Source organism: Larimichthys crocea, unplaced genomic scaffold, assembly GCF_000972845.2.
Source record: "Larimichthys crocea isolate SSNF unplaced genomic scaffold, L_crocea_2.0 scaffold533, whole genome shotgun sequence".
In the NCBI taxonomy this organism is placed as follows: Eukaryota; Metazoa; Chordata; class Actinopteri; family Sciaenidae; genus Larimichthys; species Larimichthys crocea.
The window spans coordinates 269843-289941 of NW_020856972.1; the positions used below are offsets into that span (position 1 = coordinate 269843).

Genomic DNA, 20099 nt, shown 5'->3' on the forward strand with positions numbered 1-20099 from the left:
GCCAGAAGAAGAGTGTCAGGTACACATCAGAGATTTAAAGGCCTCAGTAGCAAGAAAACCAGACTGCCTACTGTGTCTTCCAATAAGGATAATTAATTTATGAAACAATCACAATATCAGTGGATGTTTTAATGACTTAATGATTTAGGTGAAGTTTATCTAAACCACCACACGTGATACTAGTATTGTAGTATCACCTTCATCAGGGTCTATGGCCTGGATGCGGGTAAGTAGGGCTTTGGGGGCGGTGTCTTCGTAGACGCTGGCGGTGTACTGCGACAAGGTGAAGATGGGCGGGTTGTCATTCACATCAGTCACTACCAGCTGCACCTCTGCACGGCACCACCGCCCACCACCATCAGTTGCCTGGGCAACCAGCTGGTAGTTCGGTCTCATCTCACGGTCCAGAACCACAGTTGTCTTCACCTCCCCTGGGCAGGTAAGAAACAACATTTGAAACAGTAAGAGATGGGCATGAATGTGTCACACATGTATCAACAGGAATAAATGTGAGTCAAAGTGTGTAAACTGTATGCTACATTCCAGTTGTAATTTATGGAAGTTGCCAATACCACTGTCTGGGTCTATGCTGAAGTCCTGGGATCCAGGACCATGTAGGGAGTACTGGATCCAGGCACTGATGCCCATATCAGCATCTGTAGCTCCAACCCTCAGCAACACACTGTTGACTGGGAGGTCCTCTGGAATGGAGGCAGTATACACAGCCTGCAGACACACAAATATAGGAGTCAGTCACTGGAATGGAGCGACAATATGAAAGCTTGGTGAACCTTTGACAATGGCTACATTTGCAGTTAGCTTAATCAAATTATTCTAGCAGGCCTATTGTCATTTGCCACTGTGGTTGAATCTGCCCTTTTAAAGAAGCTTACCTGATCACAGATGGGGCTATTGTCATTGGTGTCTATCACTGTCACCTCCACTGTTGCTTGGGAAACAAAAAGTCCATCACTAGCAGTGACACTGATTGTGTAGAGGTTGCGTTCCTCCCTGTCCAGTGGCCACTTCACATACATCTTCCATTCACCCTGAACCAGACCCAGAGCAAACACACCACGAAAGTTCCCACCTAGACAACACAGAGAGAGAGAGACAGGTGTAGTTAATCACAGGAGCAGTATAAACATTTTAGACATGATGTCTGAAGTAAGCCTCTGTTTTGTATGTTCTGAGTCCAACAAGTCAGGTCCAAGTCCTGAACTTTTCCAGGCCTAAATGAGTCATTATGCATCCCTCACAAAAATCTATTTCAAAATGTTTGTTGGTTGCTTTTAAATTGACCTGAAAAAAAAAAAATATGAAGAGCTGAATGTTAAAATATAATTTTTATATGTAAATGTGATAATCTGAGGTTCATCTGCTGTCTGTCAGATGATCTAAACTGAACACATTCTTGGTGCAAAATAATTGGTTGGCTGATGTTAATTTTCTATGGGATTAGAACACTGACATAAATCATGCATGCGTAATGAGACCGCAAATCAAACATGAACATGTATCCTGCATCTGCGCACATCTGAGCAAGGGAAAGTGTTGTTGCGTGTTTTTCTCTTCGCTGGCTACAATATTGCTCCAGGTAGCAGAGATGCAGGATACAAAATAGCTTGCGAGTGCTTTGAAAACGCTTGGAAAAAAAAAATGTGCTCGCAGATGTTTGATTTGCATGCGCGCGGGTCTCATTACGCATGCGTGATTTATGTCAGTGTTGTAATCCCATAATTTTCTTATCCAAAAATAAAAATAAAAATGTGTTGAGTGTTAATTCTCACACTTCAGTCTGGGGGTTGGGGTGGATATCGGGTCATTCCATATATTCATTCTGGTCTAAGTCATGTGGCTCCAGTTGACAACTCGTACACCTTTTTTGTATGCATGTATTGTATGTTTCTCATTTTCTACCCAAATCTACAGTGTGTTTCATGCACAGCATATATGAAGGCTGAAATTTACTATGAAGACAGATTATGAAACAATCTAAAATAATTTATATAATTAGTAGGGATGTAACGATACATCGTGCCACGATTAAAATTGGTACAAATGCGTGACGACTTGCATCGGTTGACAGAAAAAATGAATCGCGATTCTTGGTGAATGCGAGAGAAGTAGGATATGTTCTTTTTCGTCTTTTTTAAAATTAGAAATAGGTTACGTTGTGGCTGCAGCTTCCACTGCCGCGTCTGCCTTTCTGTGTCACACACACACACACACACACACCCCTACACACATGCGCAGTAGTGGTAATTGGCGTTAGGCCTGACTGTACCGTAAATGACACCATAACACAGACCCGCCAGGAATTCACGATGTTGCGATTTGCAACTTCAACGCAACTTCAGTGAATCCCCGTGAATTCAGGGGTGTTGCAATCTTAACCAATCACCGCAACTTCCGCGCAGTCTGCCCGGGGGATTAAACTCGGGTCAGGGACGGCCGCACGGTGCGGGAGGATCCCCTCATGGGACCTCTCCCCGGCGCTGGCTGGCCCCCGCCGGGCGCATTTCCTCCGAGGAGGTGCGCCGCGACCGGCTCTGCGTTTACAGCGCCCGGACCTCGCCGTTTCCCGGGGCCGTGGACTCTCATTAAAGGGTAAATGAGCTATCATCTTGTTGTTTTTATTTTCAGTTAGCTCATACTTCAAGCTGAAAGGTAATGGTCAGAAAGACTTTTTTCCTACAAATAAAAAGATATTTTTATTTGGTCAGAATTTGTCTGTAGCTCATTTTGATAAAAAAAAAAATCGTGAAAAAATCGTATTGTGAACAAAAAATCGTGACTCCAATCGAGTCGTCAGTTGAGTGTATCGTTACATCCCTAATAATTAGTCAATTACTTTTATAGTGGCTGTGATTTTATTTCGGTTTATTTGTTTTATCTCAACTGTTTCATTTGTTTTCTCTTAAAACTTAACAGAATATAGATGTTTATGGCCCTTTCAGACACAACATGGCAACAGCAGCACTGTGCTCTGAAACCACTACTTCATACTTTAAAGGGCTATTTGCAAGAGTTTTTCATGTGTTGAGAAATCGATGGTGCGCAGAACAGTGCATGTGTTGAGTGTGCTGAACCGAGCAGCGAGTCCACTGCAGATCACATTGTGTCTGAGGGGGCCTGAACAGTTGATTGCCAGCACTGTAGCTGACCGTTGACAAGGGCAACCAGGCAGAACAGAAACAGGGAGATTACTTTAATAACATACTAACAGATAGAAATACAAAGGCCTGTGATTATCATGGATACAGATTGTTGGTTCATACAAAGTGAAATTGGGTCTAAATTACTCTCTGACTTATTCTGTTCTTTAGAAAATGCATCTTAACTTTTTTTTTTTTTTTTTTTTAAGAACAAAAAGGTCAAAAGAGCCTTGTGAATTTTTTTTTTTTTTTTTTTTTTTTTTTATGAAAGTAATCACAAAGAACTAGCATAGATTCTAAGCTGTAAGCCAAAACAAAAAATGCTACCTGCAGATTTGGCTTGTGCGGTTTATTACCATGATAAGGGAATTTGAATTCAAGTGAAAAGGTCAGGGTTAACCCTAGACTTAGCAGGTTAATCAATAATCCTGTGATATCAGTCCCAGGCCAAGAGAGGTCAGAGCTCTGTCTCAAACTTGAACCTGGACCTGAACTTGGGCCTTAATGTGCTTATTAGGATCGTCTTTACCCATTTAGGTGATGGATATAGTCTCAGAAAATGATTATGGTTCTGGATCAGTCCAGTGAGTCAACAATTAAAGGTTCATCAATTTAGGTCTGCAGTAATTAATGATGAATATTAACTCATGTTTTTGAATGTTATGTTATGAAGAATGTTAAGGCTTTTCAGTAATAATATAACCAAACTGATATTTAGAGGAAAAGGTGGGCAAAAAGTATTCACAAGTGATATAACATGGTGAAATATGACGAACATTTAGTGATGTAACGATGCATCGTGACACGATTAAAAATCGGTACAAATGTGTGACGATTCGCACCGGTTGACAGAAAAAATGAGTCGCGATTTTTCGCAAATGCGAGAAAAGTAGACTATGTTCTTTTTCTTCTTTTTAAAAAATTTGAAATAGGTTCTGTTATCTTAAAAAAAGTCACTGGTTGGTGATTCATTTGTTCAACGTCAGATGTCAAGTCACGTGACTTACGTCACTACGTAGGTAGCACAGAACGAGGATGAGAGGATGCACCGAGCAGTTTGAAATCACCTTTGGATTTGCATTTTGGATTCCCTATAAAACAGCATGTAAATATTGCAAGAGACTGCTAACATATAGCGGCAACACGAGCAACATGCAGCAGCATATTAGCCGCCACCACAGTGAGAAGCAAAGTAACATTACGCCACCTCATGAGCGAAAACTGCACATCACACCAGTTAACAGCAGTTTACTGTGAGATTGTTTCTGAAGAAAAGATATATTTTTCATGTGTTTTGTTGTTTAAGATGACTATGTAAGTTGCACTTTTTATAAGAGAGCACAAACTGTTTCTGTAAACAAAGCACCTAAGATTTTTTCCTACGAATAAAAAGATCATTTTATTTGGTCATAATTTGTCTGTATTTTGATTAAAAAAAAAAAAATCGTGAGAAAATCGTATCGTGAACAAAAAATCATGAACCGAATCAAGTCGTGAGTTGAGTGTATCGTTACATCCCTACATACATTACATAAATTAATATTACTATGTATCTTGGTTTATAGTTGATCAAATGTTCATCATGCCATCTCCTAATTTCCATCAAAGTATATAAACTAAAGAAATCAAATCAATGATCTTCCGTCTGTCAGGCTTCATCAGTGTCACTGTCACTGTTGCACTGTTCTATTGAGTACCATCAAGTGGTTCTCTACAGGAAGTGAGAAAGGTCACATCTGTCTATTTTTGACAGCTCTTTTTCTGCAAACATTTCTATATCTATATATTTTATTCTTTCTCTGCCTGTGCTGTAGAAGCAGCTCATTCCTCCTCACTTCCTTCCTCTTTAGCTGTCAAAGGTCACATTGTCACTCACACGTCATTCATTCCAGGCTAATACTAATTACAATACCATTAGAGGAAGGTTTTCCTTCTCATTAGAAGTCCTTCATTAGCTGAACTGTTGGAATGGTAGTCCTCTGTCTTAGTTTCCTGGAGAGTCCTACCTTTACCTTTTTTGTGTCAATGAGCAGATAGCAGATCAGCAAAGCCATTTCTTTGATCTATTATTTTTGTATAGTTCACAGTCATCATTACAGATGAGTCATCTCTTCCTCCTGCATGCTCTACCTAAGGGATTAAATTTACGGTAAGAGAACTACTCCAGACCTGAGTCTCTGGACTTTGGGCCTCAAACAGCAACTTTGTCTAAAATGTCTCTCAATTTGTTGATGGAAAAAATAAGTATATTTCAGTTGCAGGTGTTGTGCCAGAGATGCCACCGAAAAAAAGTTAAACAGTAGTAAAAATTCTCGTTCTTTTACCTCATTGTAAAATACTTTGAGTTCCACTCAAAATGAATGGTGTTACATAAATAGTTAAAAAAAAAAAACGTTGAAATCAGCTGAAAATGGACTAAGGTTTTTTTGTCTTTAATCATCGATTGGGAACTAGGAAGCATTAATCCAGGTCTCCTGATTTTTCTAAATATTAGTTGATAACAATATGCAATGGCAATGGTTCTATGATTTTAGAGATGGGTCTCAATACACAATACACTATCCATATTGGATGATTCCGTACCACAAAATCTATGACGCCAAAATTCAGTGGTAATGGGGGAGGTCAGACGCAAGTGGACTTAATTCCATTAGGTTCAGGGATGGCATAATAGTGGCACCTCCCCTAAGTGGAACTTACCAATCATTAATACATTTGTGAGCTTCCTGTTAGGATGTGTCAAAATGTCTGCTGTACAATCAGTCCATACAACATGGTCAATTAACATTGACCTTATAATAAGCCATGACCATGATATTTTCCTTAACCTTAACAATACTGTAGTACCATACTGTATAGATAAAAAGCATGAACTTAAAAATATGTGCAATAAGCCCATGTTAAAAAACAAAACTTTACTATTGTTTTGCAGAATTGTCCAAACAATGTTTTAGTCTAGTGATACAGTTGCAATGCACTGACATTTACATCAGTACTTACCAGTTATGTGGTAGCTGACTTGTCGGTTAACAGCAGAGCTGTCATCATCTCTGGTGTTTAGAACAGCCACCACCTCACCTGGTGGGTCGCTCTCCTGAATTGAACCAAAGTAGTGTTGCTCTAGGAACCTTGGCGGGTTGTCATTTATGTCCGACACTGCTACCATCACAGTAGTGGTACTGGAAAGAGACAGGGTCTCTCCAAGATCTGAGGCTACCACTGTAAATGTGTAGGATGGATTGGTCTCATGGTCCAGGTCCTTGCGGGTGGAGATCCATCCTGTGTTGCTGTCAATGCTAAAGGTGCCAACCAATGTTTCTGAGTCCTTTTCTGACTGGATTAAAGCCCCAAGACTGTATGTTACTTGACCATTAGCTCCTGAGTCTGGGTCTAGTGCTTGAACCTGAATAATTCTGGTTCCAATTGTCATTCCCTCCATAACTGTAGCCTCATAGAAGTTGGCCTCAAAGGCTGGTTTATTGTCATTTAGATCCAACACTTTGACTTCAACATCGACAGAAGACACAGAATCCAGCTTAGCCTGTTTTACAGTGGCAGTGACTTTGAAGTGGTATCCTTTGATCATCTCATGGTCCAAGGGCTTATCAATCTTGATTAAACCTGTATCCTTTTCCACCACAAACACCCCATCTTGGTTGTTTTCTCCAGTCTCTCCATTAACCAAGGCAAAGATAGCAGAGAATGAGGCATATTCAGGAGGAGTGTTGAGGCGCACTGTTCCAATGGCTGAACCTATGGCAGTGTCCTCTGGCATGCTAAATAAGTATTGATGTTGGCCAAATGAAGGAATGAAGGTTTCTGGAGAAAGAACATGAATGTAGACAGACACTAGAGAGTGTCGGACTGGATTTCCGCCATCCACAGCCTTCACAAAAAAAGATAATACAGAGTTCCTCAAGTGGCTGAAGCTGCCTTTAGTCACCATCCAACCATTGTCTGGGTCTATCTCCAAAATGTCTACCACAGGAACATGTGCCTCACTGTAAAGTGAATATGTCACCCTGGCATTAATCCCATCGTCAGGATCATAAGCCTGAATTTGTGTCACCAGAAAACCTTTGGCCACATCAGATTTGACTGAAGCTCTGTACTCTGTGGCACGGAAGCGAGGTGCATTATCATTATCATCCAACAAAGTAACTTGTACTGTACAGTATGAGACACGTCCACCTGAGTCCTGGGCTGCTACTGTCAAAACAATGTCCTTATTGCCTGGGTCCTCACGATCAAGCTTTTCTACAGTGGTGATCTGACCACTTGCATCAATGTTAAATTGGTCCTTGCCCAAATCATTAACAAAGGTATAAACGATGTGACCGAACACTCCAGGGTCTGCATCAGTTGCTTTAACCTGAAATAAAAACCATGTATTAGTCAATGCAGACATAAGTACATATGCATGTATACAAAGGAAAAACATATTTCAAGAATGGATTATATTCAATTCAATGAATTTCAATACCACTAACCTGTATAACTTTGGCTCCCACAGCAGAATTCTCTCTTATCTCTGCTTCGTACATATTCTGTCCAAACACTGGACTATACAGGTTGGCCCCCAGTACCTTAACATGAACCTGTGCAGTGCTGGTGAACACCCCATCAGACACGGAAACATTGAGGCTGTAGGCAGGCTCCATTCTTTGCTTACGGTGGCTGGACAATGTGATGATTCCCGTCTTTTTGTCCATCACAAAATTCATTCTTTCATTTCCTGACAGAATGCTGTATTCCAACTTGTCAAAATCTGAGCTGTCAGCATCTGAGGCCTGGACACAAGTTACAAAGTGTCCCCTAGGTGCTAACTCATTTACGTATGCCTCATAAAGCAGCTGGTTGAAAACTGGAGGGTTGTCGTTCATGTCATTCACCACAACTATGACTGATACTTCACTGCTCAATGATGGGAAGCCATTATCGGTGGCCCTGACAATGAAGTCATATTTCTGGACTTGTTCGTGGTCTAGCATCCGTGCTGTAAGGATTAATCCACTGCTACTATCAATGTGAAAGTAATCGGTGCTGTTATGTGAATCTGAGAAGATCTGGTAGCGGACAACATTGTTCTTGTCTGAGTCTTTGTCAGTAGCAATAACTTGAAGTGCAGGAGTTCCAATCATGGCTGTTTCAGACAAAACTACCCTGTAGGACATTTTCTGGAAGATAGGTGGGTTATCATTTACATCATGGACAGCCAGATCTACATCAACCTCAGCCCGAGCACCAGTTAGATAATCAGTGGCTCTGATGGTCAAGTGGTAAGATGACGCTGTTTCATAATCCAAAGTGTGGATGACACTTATGACACCAGTGTCAAAACCAATGTCAAACTGCAGAGAGGGATCTCCGTCAACAATGGTGTAGATGATGTTTTGACCTTCAGGACTAGTGGCATTAATGCCAAGGATAGGGGTGTGCACAGCCACATCTTCATTCACAGAAACAGAATAAAATGATTTGTCAAAGACAGGCATGGCTTTGTTGACTACAGTAATGGGGAACTCTAAAGTAGACGAGAGAGGTGGATAACCACCATCTCTGGCATATATCACCATCTGGTATTCCACATTGGACAAGTCAGACTCAAAAGCCCTCTTGAGGCTGAGACTACCTGTCTGCCGGTTGATCTCAAAGTGACCATGATCATCCTTGAGATAGTAAGACACCTCTCCATTAATCCCTTTATCATTGTCTACTGCCATAACCTTGAAAATGGGTGATCCTGGCTCAGCTTCGACTTGAACAGCTGCATAATAAGGAAGTCCAATAAACACAGGGGCATTATCATTTATGTCCTCAACTTGGACTCTAACCATAACTCTGGCCACATGAAGACGGTCGTGCTCCCTTCTCGCCTCAACAATCAGTTCATAAAACTCTTGCTCTTCACGGTCAAAGGGTATACCTGTAGTTTGGATGACACCAGAAGTTGGACGGATTCTGAAGCAAGTCCCAGGATTCAACAAGGTGTATTTCAATGGTTCATTGAGACGGCTTCCCACAGCATTGACCACAGCCACTTTGGTGATATTTGACACATTCTCTTGAACAGATGAAGAGTACAGGCTATGGCTGAAGCTGAGACCAGAGTCCAGAGCTTCTCGGACAAGAATGGTCACCAAAGCTGTGCTGGAGAATTTCCCATCTGAAACTTTAACACTAAAGCGAAAGCGTTCTTTGGAGAAATTAATTTGTTTGACTATGATGACTCCGCTGGAAGGTTTCATGGCAAAGTGCTCCAGTACTCCATCAGTCAGCGAGTAGGTGAGCTCTGTAGAGACATCCTTGTCAGGATCTATAGCTGAAACCTGCAAAGCTTCTACTCCCACATACGTGGGGATTAACAGGACTGTTTCATAGGTATTCTGAGTGAAGTGAGGTGGTGAATCATTTGTGTCAATCACTTGGATTGTAACTTCAGTTGGATTGTCTGCTGTCAACTGTGGCCTGCCATTGTCCCTCACATGAACATGGAAGTGAAAGATAGCCATTGTCTCATGGTCTAGATTAGCAATGGTTCTGATGGAGCCAGTTCCTGAGTCCACCGTGAAAAACATTTTTGCAGTGTCTTCAACAATCTGGTAGACCAACAGTGCATTTTGGTTGCGATCAGCATCAATGGCTTTAATTACTAGGGGTGAGTCATCTGAGTTCAAGACCACACTGTTAACTGGTGCTGCCTCGCTGATGCTGCCACGATAGTGAAGCTGCTGGAAAACTGGAGGGTTATCATTCTCATCCACTGTCTGGATTAGGAGAGTAGCATTGGAGGCCATTCCAGCCATGTTTATAGCCTGAACTATGAGGGTGTAAGATGCTGTGGTCTCATAGTCTAAGGGCTTTTGAGTAGTAATCACGCCACTGTACTGATTTATCTGAAAAACACGATCAGTGTTGCCTTGCTTAATGTCATATGTCAGGGTAGACTGGCTAACTGCACTCACTGTGGTGATGGAGGTTCCTACCACAGCATTCTCTGAGATCTCAGCCTGGTACTCAGGCTGAGGGAACTTTGGGCCAGCATTGTCAGAGAGGGTGACAGCAATACGCACTACAGTAGTGGTGGACAGAGGAGGGGAGCCCTTGTCTGTAGCTCTGACAGTGAGAACATAATGGCCTATGCTGGATAAGTCAAGGTCATGTGCAACAGTGATGATACCCAAAACTGGTTCAATTTGGAATGCATCTCCAGTGTTCCCTGTTGGAAAATCAAAAACAAAGAAAAAAAAAAAACTTATCAAAGTGTTATTTTAAAAGGCATTTAATGGGTAGTAGTTGTCAAAAGTATCTACCTGCTTCAATGGAGTAGTGTAGCTCTGCATTCTCTCCTTTGTCTTTGTCCAGGGCAGTGACCTGGACCACAGCTGATCCCACTGCTGCTGACTCATAGACAGAGCCTTCATACAGAGCACTGGTAAAGATGGGTACATGATCATTTATATCTTCCACTTCTATTAGCACACGAGCCAGGTTCTTTCTGTATGGGAACTCTTGATCCTTCACCTGTTGACAACAAATAAAGATAAATTTGATGAACATGTAATAAACAAATTCCAAAAGTTTTTAATAAAATACTACACAAAAAACAACAACAAAATGACCCTCTTTCCTGTAGTGTAAATACTGTTGACTGCATGGTATTAAGCTTAACTGCTAAATGTATACTGTAGAGTTCATGAATGAGAGCACAAACTTGAAAATTGACTCTGGCTCCACTGTTACTTTATGGTGAATAATGATATTAAATACTAAAAAATTTCTAAAGAAATTTTGAGTGTGCCTGACTCTGGCCCTGTCGCCCCCATACATTAAATAGCTGCCAGTGTGTGTGTGCTTGTGTCTGTTAAGGAGAGAGTTTTACAAAATCTTTTATTTTGAAGAGACTCTTGTTTTGAAATCCTTTTGTCTTGTCTGTGTGTGTGTTTGTCTGTCTGTGTGAGTGTGTCTGTGTTTATGTCTGTCTGTCTCTTCATCTGTCTGTCTGTGTTTGTGTGTGTGAGAGACAAGGATAAAATGGCCGACATTCAAACTGTATATTGACAGTCATTGTTATTATACAGAGAGTTCAATAAAGTTAATCACAATCAGGCTTGTGGGGGGCAGGCTTTGGTAGCCAAGCAACCAGGGCCAGGTGGAGCCCACCAATCAGAGCAGAGGAGTCAACCGCAACAGCTCCTATGACATTTGATACCGCTGAGAGAGAGAGAAAAATAGCTGAAAGTACCCCTCGAACAACAAGGCTTTTAGGCTGAACCATTGTTCCTATCATTGAACCGGCTTCACTGTGAGCATCCTGAGCTCTAACTGAACGTCTACATATATATTTTATGTGGCTAAAGTTAGGAAATTGGACTTTTAGAGCGATGAAAAGATACTGGTATCTCTGAGAAACATGGGAGTAGATGGGGCCATGGGTCGGTGGTTGCTGGCGCATCAGTTCGTTTCCCGACGAAACTATATGTCTGACAGCTTAAGCAGATGAATGTGAGTGAGACGACAACTTTTCCCACGTTTCTATGTATAAATTATTTCTGTAGAGTGAAATTTGTGGCCTCGGGAGCATTTTACAGTTACAGTTAGCAGTTTTTTCTCTCTCTCCCTCTCCACTCTAGCGATGATGTTACCAACTTGTGTTCAAAGTTTCAACTTGATGTTTTTTGTGTATGTAATGGGCGTAAGAATAATAATAGGCGTGGGGAATAATAGATAGTATGCTCTTTCAGGCACACTCAACTAGCCTTTTCTTGCTCACCTGATTCAGAGTTATTGACAAGCAAATGTAGACTGCACCTACTACCAAGGGAATTTATATCAGTCAGCATCACAGACTGCTCACAAACCAGTAATCCTGTTGCTGTGCTCACTGCTGATGGAGACTTAATTCAGTCTAACCTTAAAGAGGTTTCCCCTAACTTCCATTAACACAAAGACTGCACCACAAGTGAAACAAATATTAATCACTGCTACACACCATTCACAAAGAGCTCTAGAGCAGAATCTCTGCTGGCACTCAGGAAGAGCAACCATGTGGTTGTGTTGCTGAGACAGAAGTTTGTAAACCAACTTCAATTCATGCCCCCAGTGATCAGACCAACAGTCAAATCATTCTACAAACTGAGGGAATGACCTCAAGATGAGACCATAATTCTAACAATAGAAAGGAAATATTGGACCCCTATCAGTGGAAAGTGAGGTGTACGAAGAGCCACAGCATTGGCATTGGCAGACAGAGTGACATAGACTTACAATGACGGTGAGAATGTGCTGGGCACAGGCTTCATGGTCCAGTCTCTGAGCAGTGTAGATGGTGCCCAGGGTGGGATGGATGCGGAACAGACGCATACTACCGGGGTCTATCGAGCTCTGCAGAGAGTAAGTGAGCCGGTGATGCTCATCGCGGTCTGATGCCAGAACCTGGACCACCTCAGTGTCAGCTGGCGTGTCTTCAGAAATGGTTACATCATATGTTGGTTGGGAAAAGATGGGAGGATTGTCATTGTAGTCCATAACAGTGATGTGAACCTGGAACATTGACAAAGAGGGAGGAATGAGAGTGATGAAAGTCAGTATACAACCAGTATTCACCCCCAGTACAATTACAAGTACATTTCTGTGGTGCTTTCGTGTAGAGTTCAACTTTGATGAAGTTGATGACAGATAAATTAGTGGTGTTAAGAAATACAAGATATCTTGACAAAGGCACTCTTATCACTGTACTGGACTGTCATCAGTGTCACTAGAATTATATAACAGACTGAAAATAACACAGTTGAAACAGCATCATTGTACAGATTGCAGAGAAGTCATGCAGTGTGTTTGTGGTTTGCCTGTGTAATGACTCATGGAAAGTTCCTGAGTCACAGGTGACTGGTGATCAAGCTCAGCATGAGTCAGGAAAATGCAGGAGGAGAGGCTGAGACAGACAGATAGGAAGGCAGACAGGTAGTTAGGTAATGACTGTAAGGAATGACTTAAGAGTAATTTTACCAAACCCTGTAAGAGACCAGGGCTGAAGCAGTAGGATGCAGCAATGGGAAAATAGGTCACAGGAAATAAAATAAATGCAATCCTAAAATATATCACACATTCAGTAAAATGTGTACTTTCCCCATTGTGTTGTAATGGACAAAATACTGTAGCAGGAGGAGATGAAGGGCTGCACATAAATAACTCAAGACTCAAATATTGCGTGGGCAGGTGCTGTGATTCCTGACTCATCACATGGTCGCTATGCTGCTTTAAAAATAGCTCCCCGAGTTCATCAAGAAAAGATACTAAATCTCTTCACCACAAATGTCTGGTGGATCACTGAGCTCAGTCATGTACCTACTATTGTAAAAATCTATCATATTAGTGTTGCCGTGTGCCCACTGTAGAGTTTCAGGGCATGGGTGGCAGGATTCCAACCCTGGTTTAGGTAAGAGGCCAGGGCTGGAAGCCAGGGGCAGTAGAATACAAGCTGCTGCTACAGTGAGGAGCTAAGCAGAGGGAAAGAGGTTAGAATCTGGTGCAGTCTGGCTGTGATAGAATTTGGCATGCTAAGAAGAGGAGTTAGGTCTGGGCAGACTGATTAGCAGGCTGTTGAAAAGAAGGGAGGAAGAGATGGGTGATAAATGCCAACATAAAGTGGTTAATACTTAACACAAGGAGATAAAGACAGGCCTGCTGTAGACATCTTTCTGTAGGTTTTGACTTTTAATTCAGCGTGAGATTTCACCATTTCAACCCAGAACACTAGACTGTATGTAAAACAACTTATTACGTCAGATAGACTGCATATGAAATTGGACTTTAATGTCGTCTTCTATCAACAACCTTAAAGAGCAGCAGGGATTTGTAAGAGAAAACACAGGAAGTTGATTAGTCACAGTTGTTGTGGTCTCCTTGTGTAGCATACATCCACTCACATCCATTAACTATAGTAGCTACAGCAACATGCATAGGCTCCTGAGCTCTGTTTTAACTACACAACTTCCATTGAACTCAACTAGAGGTTTGGTAACTTCTCTGAATTATTAATCACCTTTCTTCCAAATTTGTTTAATATATTCTCTGTTCTCATCAGTGTAATTGCCTGAAAACATGAATCGTTTATCATTATGTTTTTGTTACCTTAGAATTGGTATTTTATATCACAGCTGTGGATCTTAGCAAGTCAGCCGTAGAGACTTATAGTTGCCTCAAATGGACAAACTAAACACTGGCTCTAGATATATATGCTGTTTGTTTTTTTTAGCCAGGTCACCCAGCTGCCATCTGGCAAGCATTACAGAAGTATTCACTGCCTACAGACTACAGACTCAGGCTGAGCCTCCTTAATTCATCCTCCACACTTCACTATAAAATATTTATTTTTATGACTTATTATTTATCATTTATAGATTTTTTTGTTTTGTGAGTAAAAGAACTACAACTTTTAACAGATCGTGCAACCATTGTTGTAGAGTGTGTGTTCCAGAATGACAAATATTTGACAATTTTAGTTAATATACAGCACAGTACACCTGACCAATCACAATGTGACTACAATTGTCAAATATTTGTCATTTGTCTCTCTCTCAATTTGTCTATTTTTTCAAGTCAACTTGTGAACAGCCATATGCAACACCATAAATGCCTTTGAGGAGAGAAACTGTATGAAGTTATCTGCCGTCATCTGCATTTGTTCAGTTCATTGCCTCTACACTACAAAGACATGCAAAGACAGTTCTTGAAAAGAGAATGATTTTTGACAGCACGCGGACATCTGATGCCTGTGCAAAAAAAAAAAAATACAATATATGTCACATGGACACATTTGGACTTGGAAAGTACAATTTGAGCTTTATAAGTCTTGCGGGAGAAAAACAACAGAAATATAGGTAGAAAGTTTCAAACCCTTAGGGAAAACAAAAGATCAAGAACCTTTCTGCTGTGAGGCGACAGTGCTGACCACTGAGCCTGACTAGACCCCTACTAAAATACACCAACTGTACTCTGTAAGGATTACAAAGTACAAAATAGCAGAGGGAGCAGGAGTTGGAGGAAAGTGACAGTGTGCACTATACACACATCCAGAAAAAGCAGCTTGAGATTTGTACTGATTCCTATCCAGAGAAAACATGAAAAGAAGTGGAGACGAGAGCTGAGGACTGCCAGACCAAAAGTCTAAAATTAAACCCTGTTCAGCAGCTGGCCTTCTGTGGCTCAACATTCCCTGATGTCATACTGACCCTCTATATGGGAACCTTCCTCCCTTCTTACAGGTGTGTATGTATGTCTGCATGTATATGTGTGTGGAAAAAAAAGAAAGAAAGGCAAAACTATAAAAAGCAGTCAACTTCATAACCTAAGAAACAAGTTAAACACCTTATTTAACTTAATATTTACTTTGGAGGCTGCACTTCTTGCTACTGTATGATATTGCATCATATTGACAGATGCATTCCACTTTAACACTACTACAGACTATGGCCTCAACAATAACCACAGAGTTACATTAACATCTCTTTGACTACGGGCCTATCAACATTTTAGCTTTCATTAGAGTTTCTGAAGATTAATATCTTTATTTATTTATAGTTTATTTGAGGACAGATACAGATTTCATCAATAAAGCCTATTTTATCTTATCGAATCATATCTTATCTTGATGCATGTATCATAGCAACACCTAGATTGTTTTGCACTGTAATTGTAAGGTTTTTAATATGAGTGATTTTTGTTGACGTCTGCGGCCAGGCCTTATTATTACTATTCATATTATTCTGGCCCCTCCAGAATTCTGCAGTTTAGTGAGTCGTCTGTTGTAAACATGAATCAGAATTTACACTTCCTGCTCCAACTGTGACTCCTGTACTTAGAATATGCAGACACAATTTTTCTGTTCAATGAGGATTATTTTTATATGCACTATATGCCAATAAAGTGGTTTAATGTGGTGTGATCATGTGACTGCTCATGTTTCTCAACCCACCTGACCTAATTTTTATCAATGCCACCATGTTCTCAGAAAGTACTTATTGTGTTTAGATAATTATGATGATGATATGAAGGCCAACCCGTTTTCATGTATACAATCATAAAATAGAACTAGTGCCAGGAAAAGTAAAAATGATCTTAAACTGTTGAAGTAAAGAAAGTCCATATGGGAATGGTGTGAAGCTGGGCTTGAGTCTTAATAAGCAGAATTTTAGAGGACATTAAAGGATCCGTGCACACTGTCTATCTTTTTTGTGCTAGAGCTTAATCAGGCATCAGTGTTTAACTGTACTGTAGGTAGAAATGTATACCACCAAACAATGAAAGGTGGTGCCCTACCTGCGTGTATGCAGTGTTGCTGCCATCTGAAGCCTGCACCGTCAGGTTGTAGAAGGAGCGCTGTTCAGCATCCAGAGGCTTGGCGATGATGATGGTGCCCACGGCCTTCTCTACGTCAAACACACTGTCGCTGTTTCCACCTGTTCCACAGGAGAAAGGTCAGACAGTGACACACACAGTGTCAACTTACACACACACTCAGAAAATACACCAGTTATGATGAATATGTGGATAACACACACACAAAAAAAGTTTTATTTATAGACCAATGGTTTTCAGTAATGTGCAGAAATGTGAAATATGTGAATCTGTTTTTACACTCAAGTATAGAACGGTCCAAATGTTATCGGACAGAATGAACAGCACATGACTGGAAATCACTGCTGCACACACACTCTTTACTGATTTTCCGTGGGGTGTGTGATAGTGTAGTGAAGTGAGGGATGGCTGCTAACAGAGCTGACCTCCCCAACACATACACACATCTACATACACATATAGACACACGCCAGAACCACACACTCCACACACACTGCATGAGATCACAGCTGCACAATGAAGCACCAGCAACAGCCATGCAAGCAACAACAACAACACAAACCCTCTGTGTGTGTGTGTTTAGTTCCCATCAACTTTGGCAATGTGTGTCTGTGATGTGTGTGTCTGTGGTGAGTGTGGAGCTTCTGTGGTGTCTCTGTTTAATAAATCCATGATCTCAGTGCAGCATCAGCACAGACCTCAGTCTGCCATCACTCAGACAAGGTTTACTCTGCTGTGTGTTTTTGTGCATACAGTGTGTGTATGTGTGTGTGTGCCCAGCAAGATGTACCTTAATGTCCCACTGTGTGTCTGTTTGTTGAGCCAATTTGACTTCCCCTCAGGTCACTCATATTTTGGCTCACCTCTTCGATCACAGTAATTGCAGTAAAGCAGTAGAGAGTCTGATGGGTTAACACTGATTGTCAGACTGATGGGGTATTCAGTCTTCACTTGTCTCTTCAGTGTCTGGACAAAATGAATAATCAACTGGACTAAAATGATAGATTTGAATATATGTTGTCACTCACACTTTCTGTTGCGTTGTTGACAGGTGGAGAGTCCCACGGATTAGACCTACACAAGCCTGTCTCCATACGCCAGCAACTACAGATTTGGCAGCCTAAATAATGTTACAACTGTCAGATTCAACCTGAAATATCTGCCAACAATAATAAAATAAAATCATAAAATAAAAAAGAGCTCTATGTCTTATCTTCGTGAGGGGGAATAGGTAATGTAGGTCAGACTGAAGCTGGTTTAATTAATGGATGTCCTGTGAGCATGTTCATGTTCAGTGTGTATTCTACAGTCTGTATACAGTATTTGTGTGTGTGTGTGTGTGTGTGTGTGTGTGTGTGTGTGCATGGAGGGATTAGTCACTCAGCAGTTTCTTTACTCATCCATGTATGATGTTCATCTGTCAGATAAAGTGCAGAGCCTTTATTACTTTCTCCTTCTCTCTTACTGACCTCAGGTACAACATTATCTTTATTAAAACATTTCTATCACTAATCGGTTTACAGTTTATATCTGAACATCTGTGAGAGAAATCTGCTACAAGTCCAGTTATTCTTTATGTGGCCATTAGTTTAGCTAATAGGAGATTTGTGTGCACATGTGAAGTGCTACATAAAGGCATGTGTTAATTCCATATGGAATGTGTGTACAGGTGCTGCTAACAGCAGGTCATTAGACAGAGCTGTCACCGAGGTAACCCAGGGGTTGTTTCCATGGGAGCAGATAAAAAGGTTGTGACACCTTTTAAAGCTTTGTCTGTTAATGTGAAACACACACACATCTACACACATAGATACAAGATAAACACTAACACATACACAAACACACACGTCCACTCAGGCTGAGCTTCTGTGTGGTTTATTCCCCTTGGCCCAACCACCTCCAACCAACCAATCACACGGATATGTCAGCAGCACTGATGAGAAGCATGGGGGGAACGATGAGCGCCGAGGAAAAAGAAAAAGGAAGGCAGTAGAGAAGGGAGAGAGAAGAGCCGAAGTGGAAGTTGGAAGCGAGATACCTTCTGAGGAACAGTTCCTGCCACAAGCGCTCTGCAGAATATAGAACATCTCACGGAAAGACCTGGGACCTTCCAGGCAAGAAGCATTAAGGAGAGAGAGAAGAGAGAAGGTGAGACAAGAGGGACAGACAGGATCAAGGGAGGCAGACAGGAGGAAAGGAGGAAACAGTCTAATGAGATGGGACAGAGACAGATGAGATGAACCTTGGATAACTTTTTTAATTTTGGTTTCATACTGCGACAGTGACTCACTGATGCTGCTTTCTCTAACCTTAACAAGGTCATTTCAGCTACCTCAATATACTCATCTAAATTGGGTTTGTGAATGTGGAGGTCAGGTCATCTGATGCCGCACTACACCACTCTCTCAAGTAGCCCAAACACAGCTGATGTTGAGATATGTCAGCTGCTCTATGAATCATTGATGTGGGCTCTAATCTGAGGTGCTGGATTTCGCGGATTTTGCGGCTGCGACTCGAAGCGGGTCGTCCACTAATCAGATGATCGGCGGTTCGATCCCCGGTTTGAAAGTGTCCTAGGGCAAGATACTGAACCCCAAATTGCTTCTGTAGGCTGTGCCATCAGTGTGTGAATGTGTGTGAATGGTTAGCTCCTCAAACTGATGAGCAGTTGGCACCTTGCATGGCAGCCAATGCCATCAGTGTATGAATGTGTGTGAATGGGTGAATGAGATATGTAGTGTAAAGAGCTTTGAGTGGTCGGAAGGCTAGAAAGGAGATATATAAGAACAGTCCATTTAACATTTACCATTTTGTTGATTGCCGTATTGAACAGCAGAGGGTGCATGGTGCTGCTAGGATTGTTTTAGTTTTTTTTTTTATTCTAACTATTACATGTACAAAGATGAACACAGTTGTTGTCTCTTGTCAATAAATAGATCAAATGTTTTGAGAAAATGTGGTTCCAGAGCAGGATGTATCTACACACTGACAAGTCATGAATGAAGAAGTGAAAGAGAGAGACATGGACAGAGACATGAAGCCAGAGACAGAGGAGAGATGGACAGAGCTATGGAGAGCCAGAAGCACAAGCCAGAAGGTATCTCCAAATGGATACACACTGACTGTCATTGTTCAGTAACAACAAAAGGAAAGATGGATGGTGCATTATGGGAACCGCAGTCCTTCCTGGTAGCTGTTGTAATTCTAGTTTGGGCTGACTGGAGCCCACAGTGCTATGCATGCATCGTGCCTGGGAAACTGTCCATGTAGTATTGAATTAATTATGAACAGATTTATAATAAAAATAAATGACTATTAGAATTATTCAATTACTGTTACCACACCTGACATGACATAATGTGGTTAAGCCTTTCAAGAGGGGGGAAGTGAACTTTGACAGATCAAAGGGAATTAAGTGTTACGTTCTCTATTTAAATTGAGACAGTGCCTTTTCAGCAGAGATATTATAAAAAGATGTAAATCTGTCATAAATAATATGTTTAAATTGTCTCTAAGAGGGAATGTAACTATCTCAAGATAACAAACATGAAGATCTGTTTTATCCTCCCTCAGTCCACATCA

At 41.2% G+C, this 20099-nt stretch overlaps 1 protein-coding gene across 7 annotated transcripts in view; it reads right to left on the reverse strand.

Moving 5' to 3' along the window:
- The window catches only part of fat3a (FAT atypical cadherin 3a), a 169758-nt gene that overhangs the window by 35965 nt on the left and 113694 nt on the right, over positions 1-20099 (reverse strand). For 4 of the 7 annotated variants that reach the window (XM_027276720.1, XM_027276719.1, XM_027276723.1 and 1 more), the window contains exons 7-15: positions 18556-18624; positions 16479-16618; positions 12426-12701; positions 10472-10682; positions 7649-10377; positions 6159-7530; positions 894-1090; positions 573-726; positions 198-431 (exon numbers count right to left, since the gene is read on the reverse strand). In XM_027276720.1, coding sequence (XP_027132521.1) covers positions 198-431; positions 573-726; positions 894-1090; positions 6159-7530; positions 7649-10377; positions 10472-10682; positions 12426-12701; positions 16479-16618; positions 18556-18624 — 5382 coding nt within the window. The remainder of the gene's footprint in view (positions 1-197; positions 432-572; positions 727-893; positions 1091-6158; positions 7531-7648; positions 10378-10471; positions 10683-12425; positions 12702-16478; positions 16619-18555; positions 18625-20099) is intronic. The other 3 variants (XM_027276724.1, XM_027276722.1, XM_027276721.1) reach the window with 1 other exon arrangement.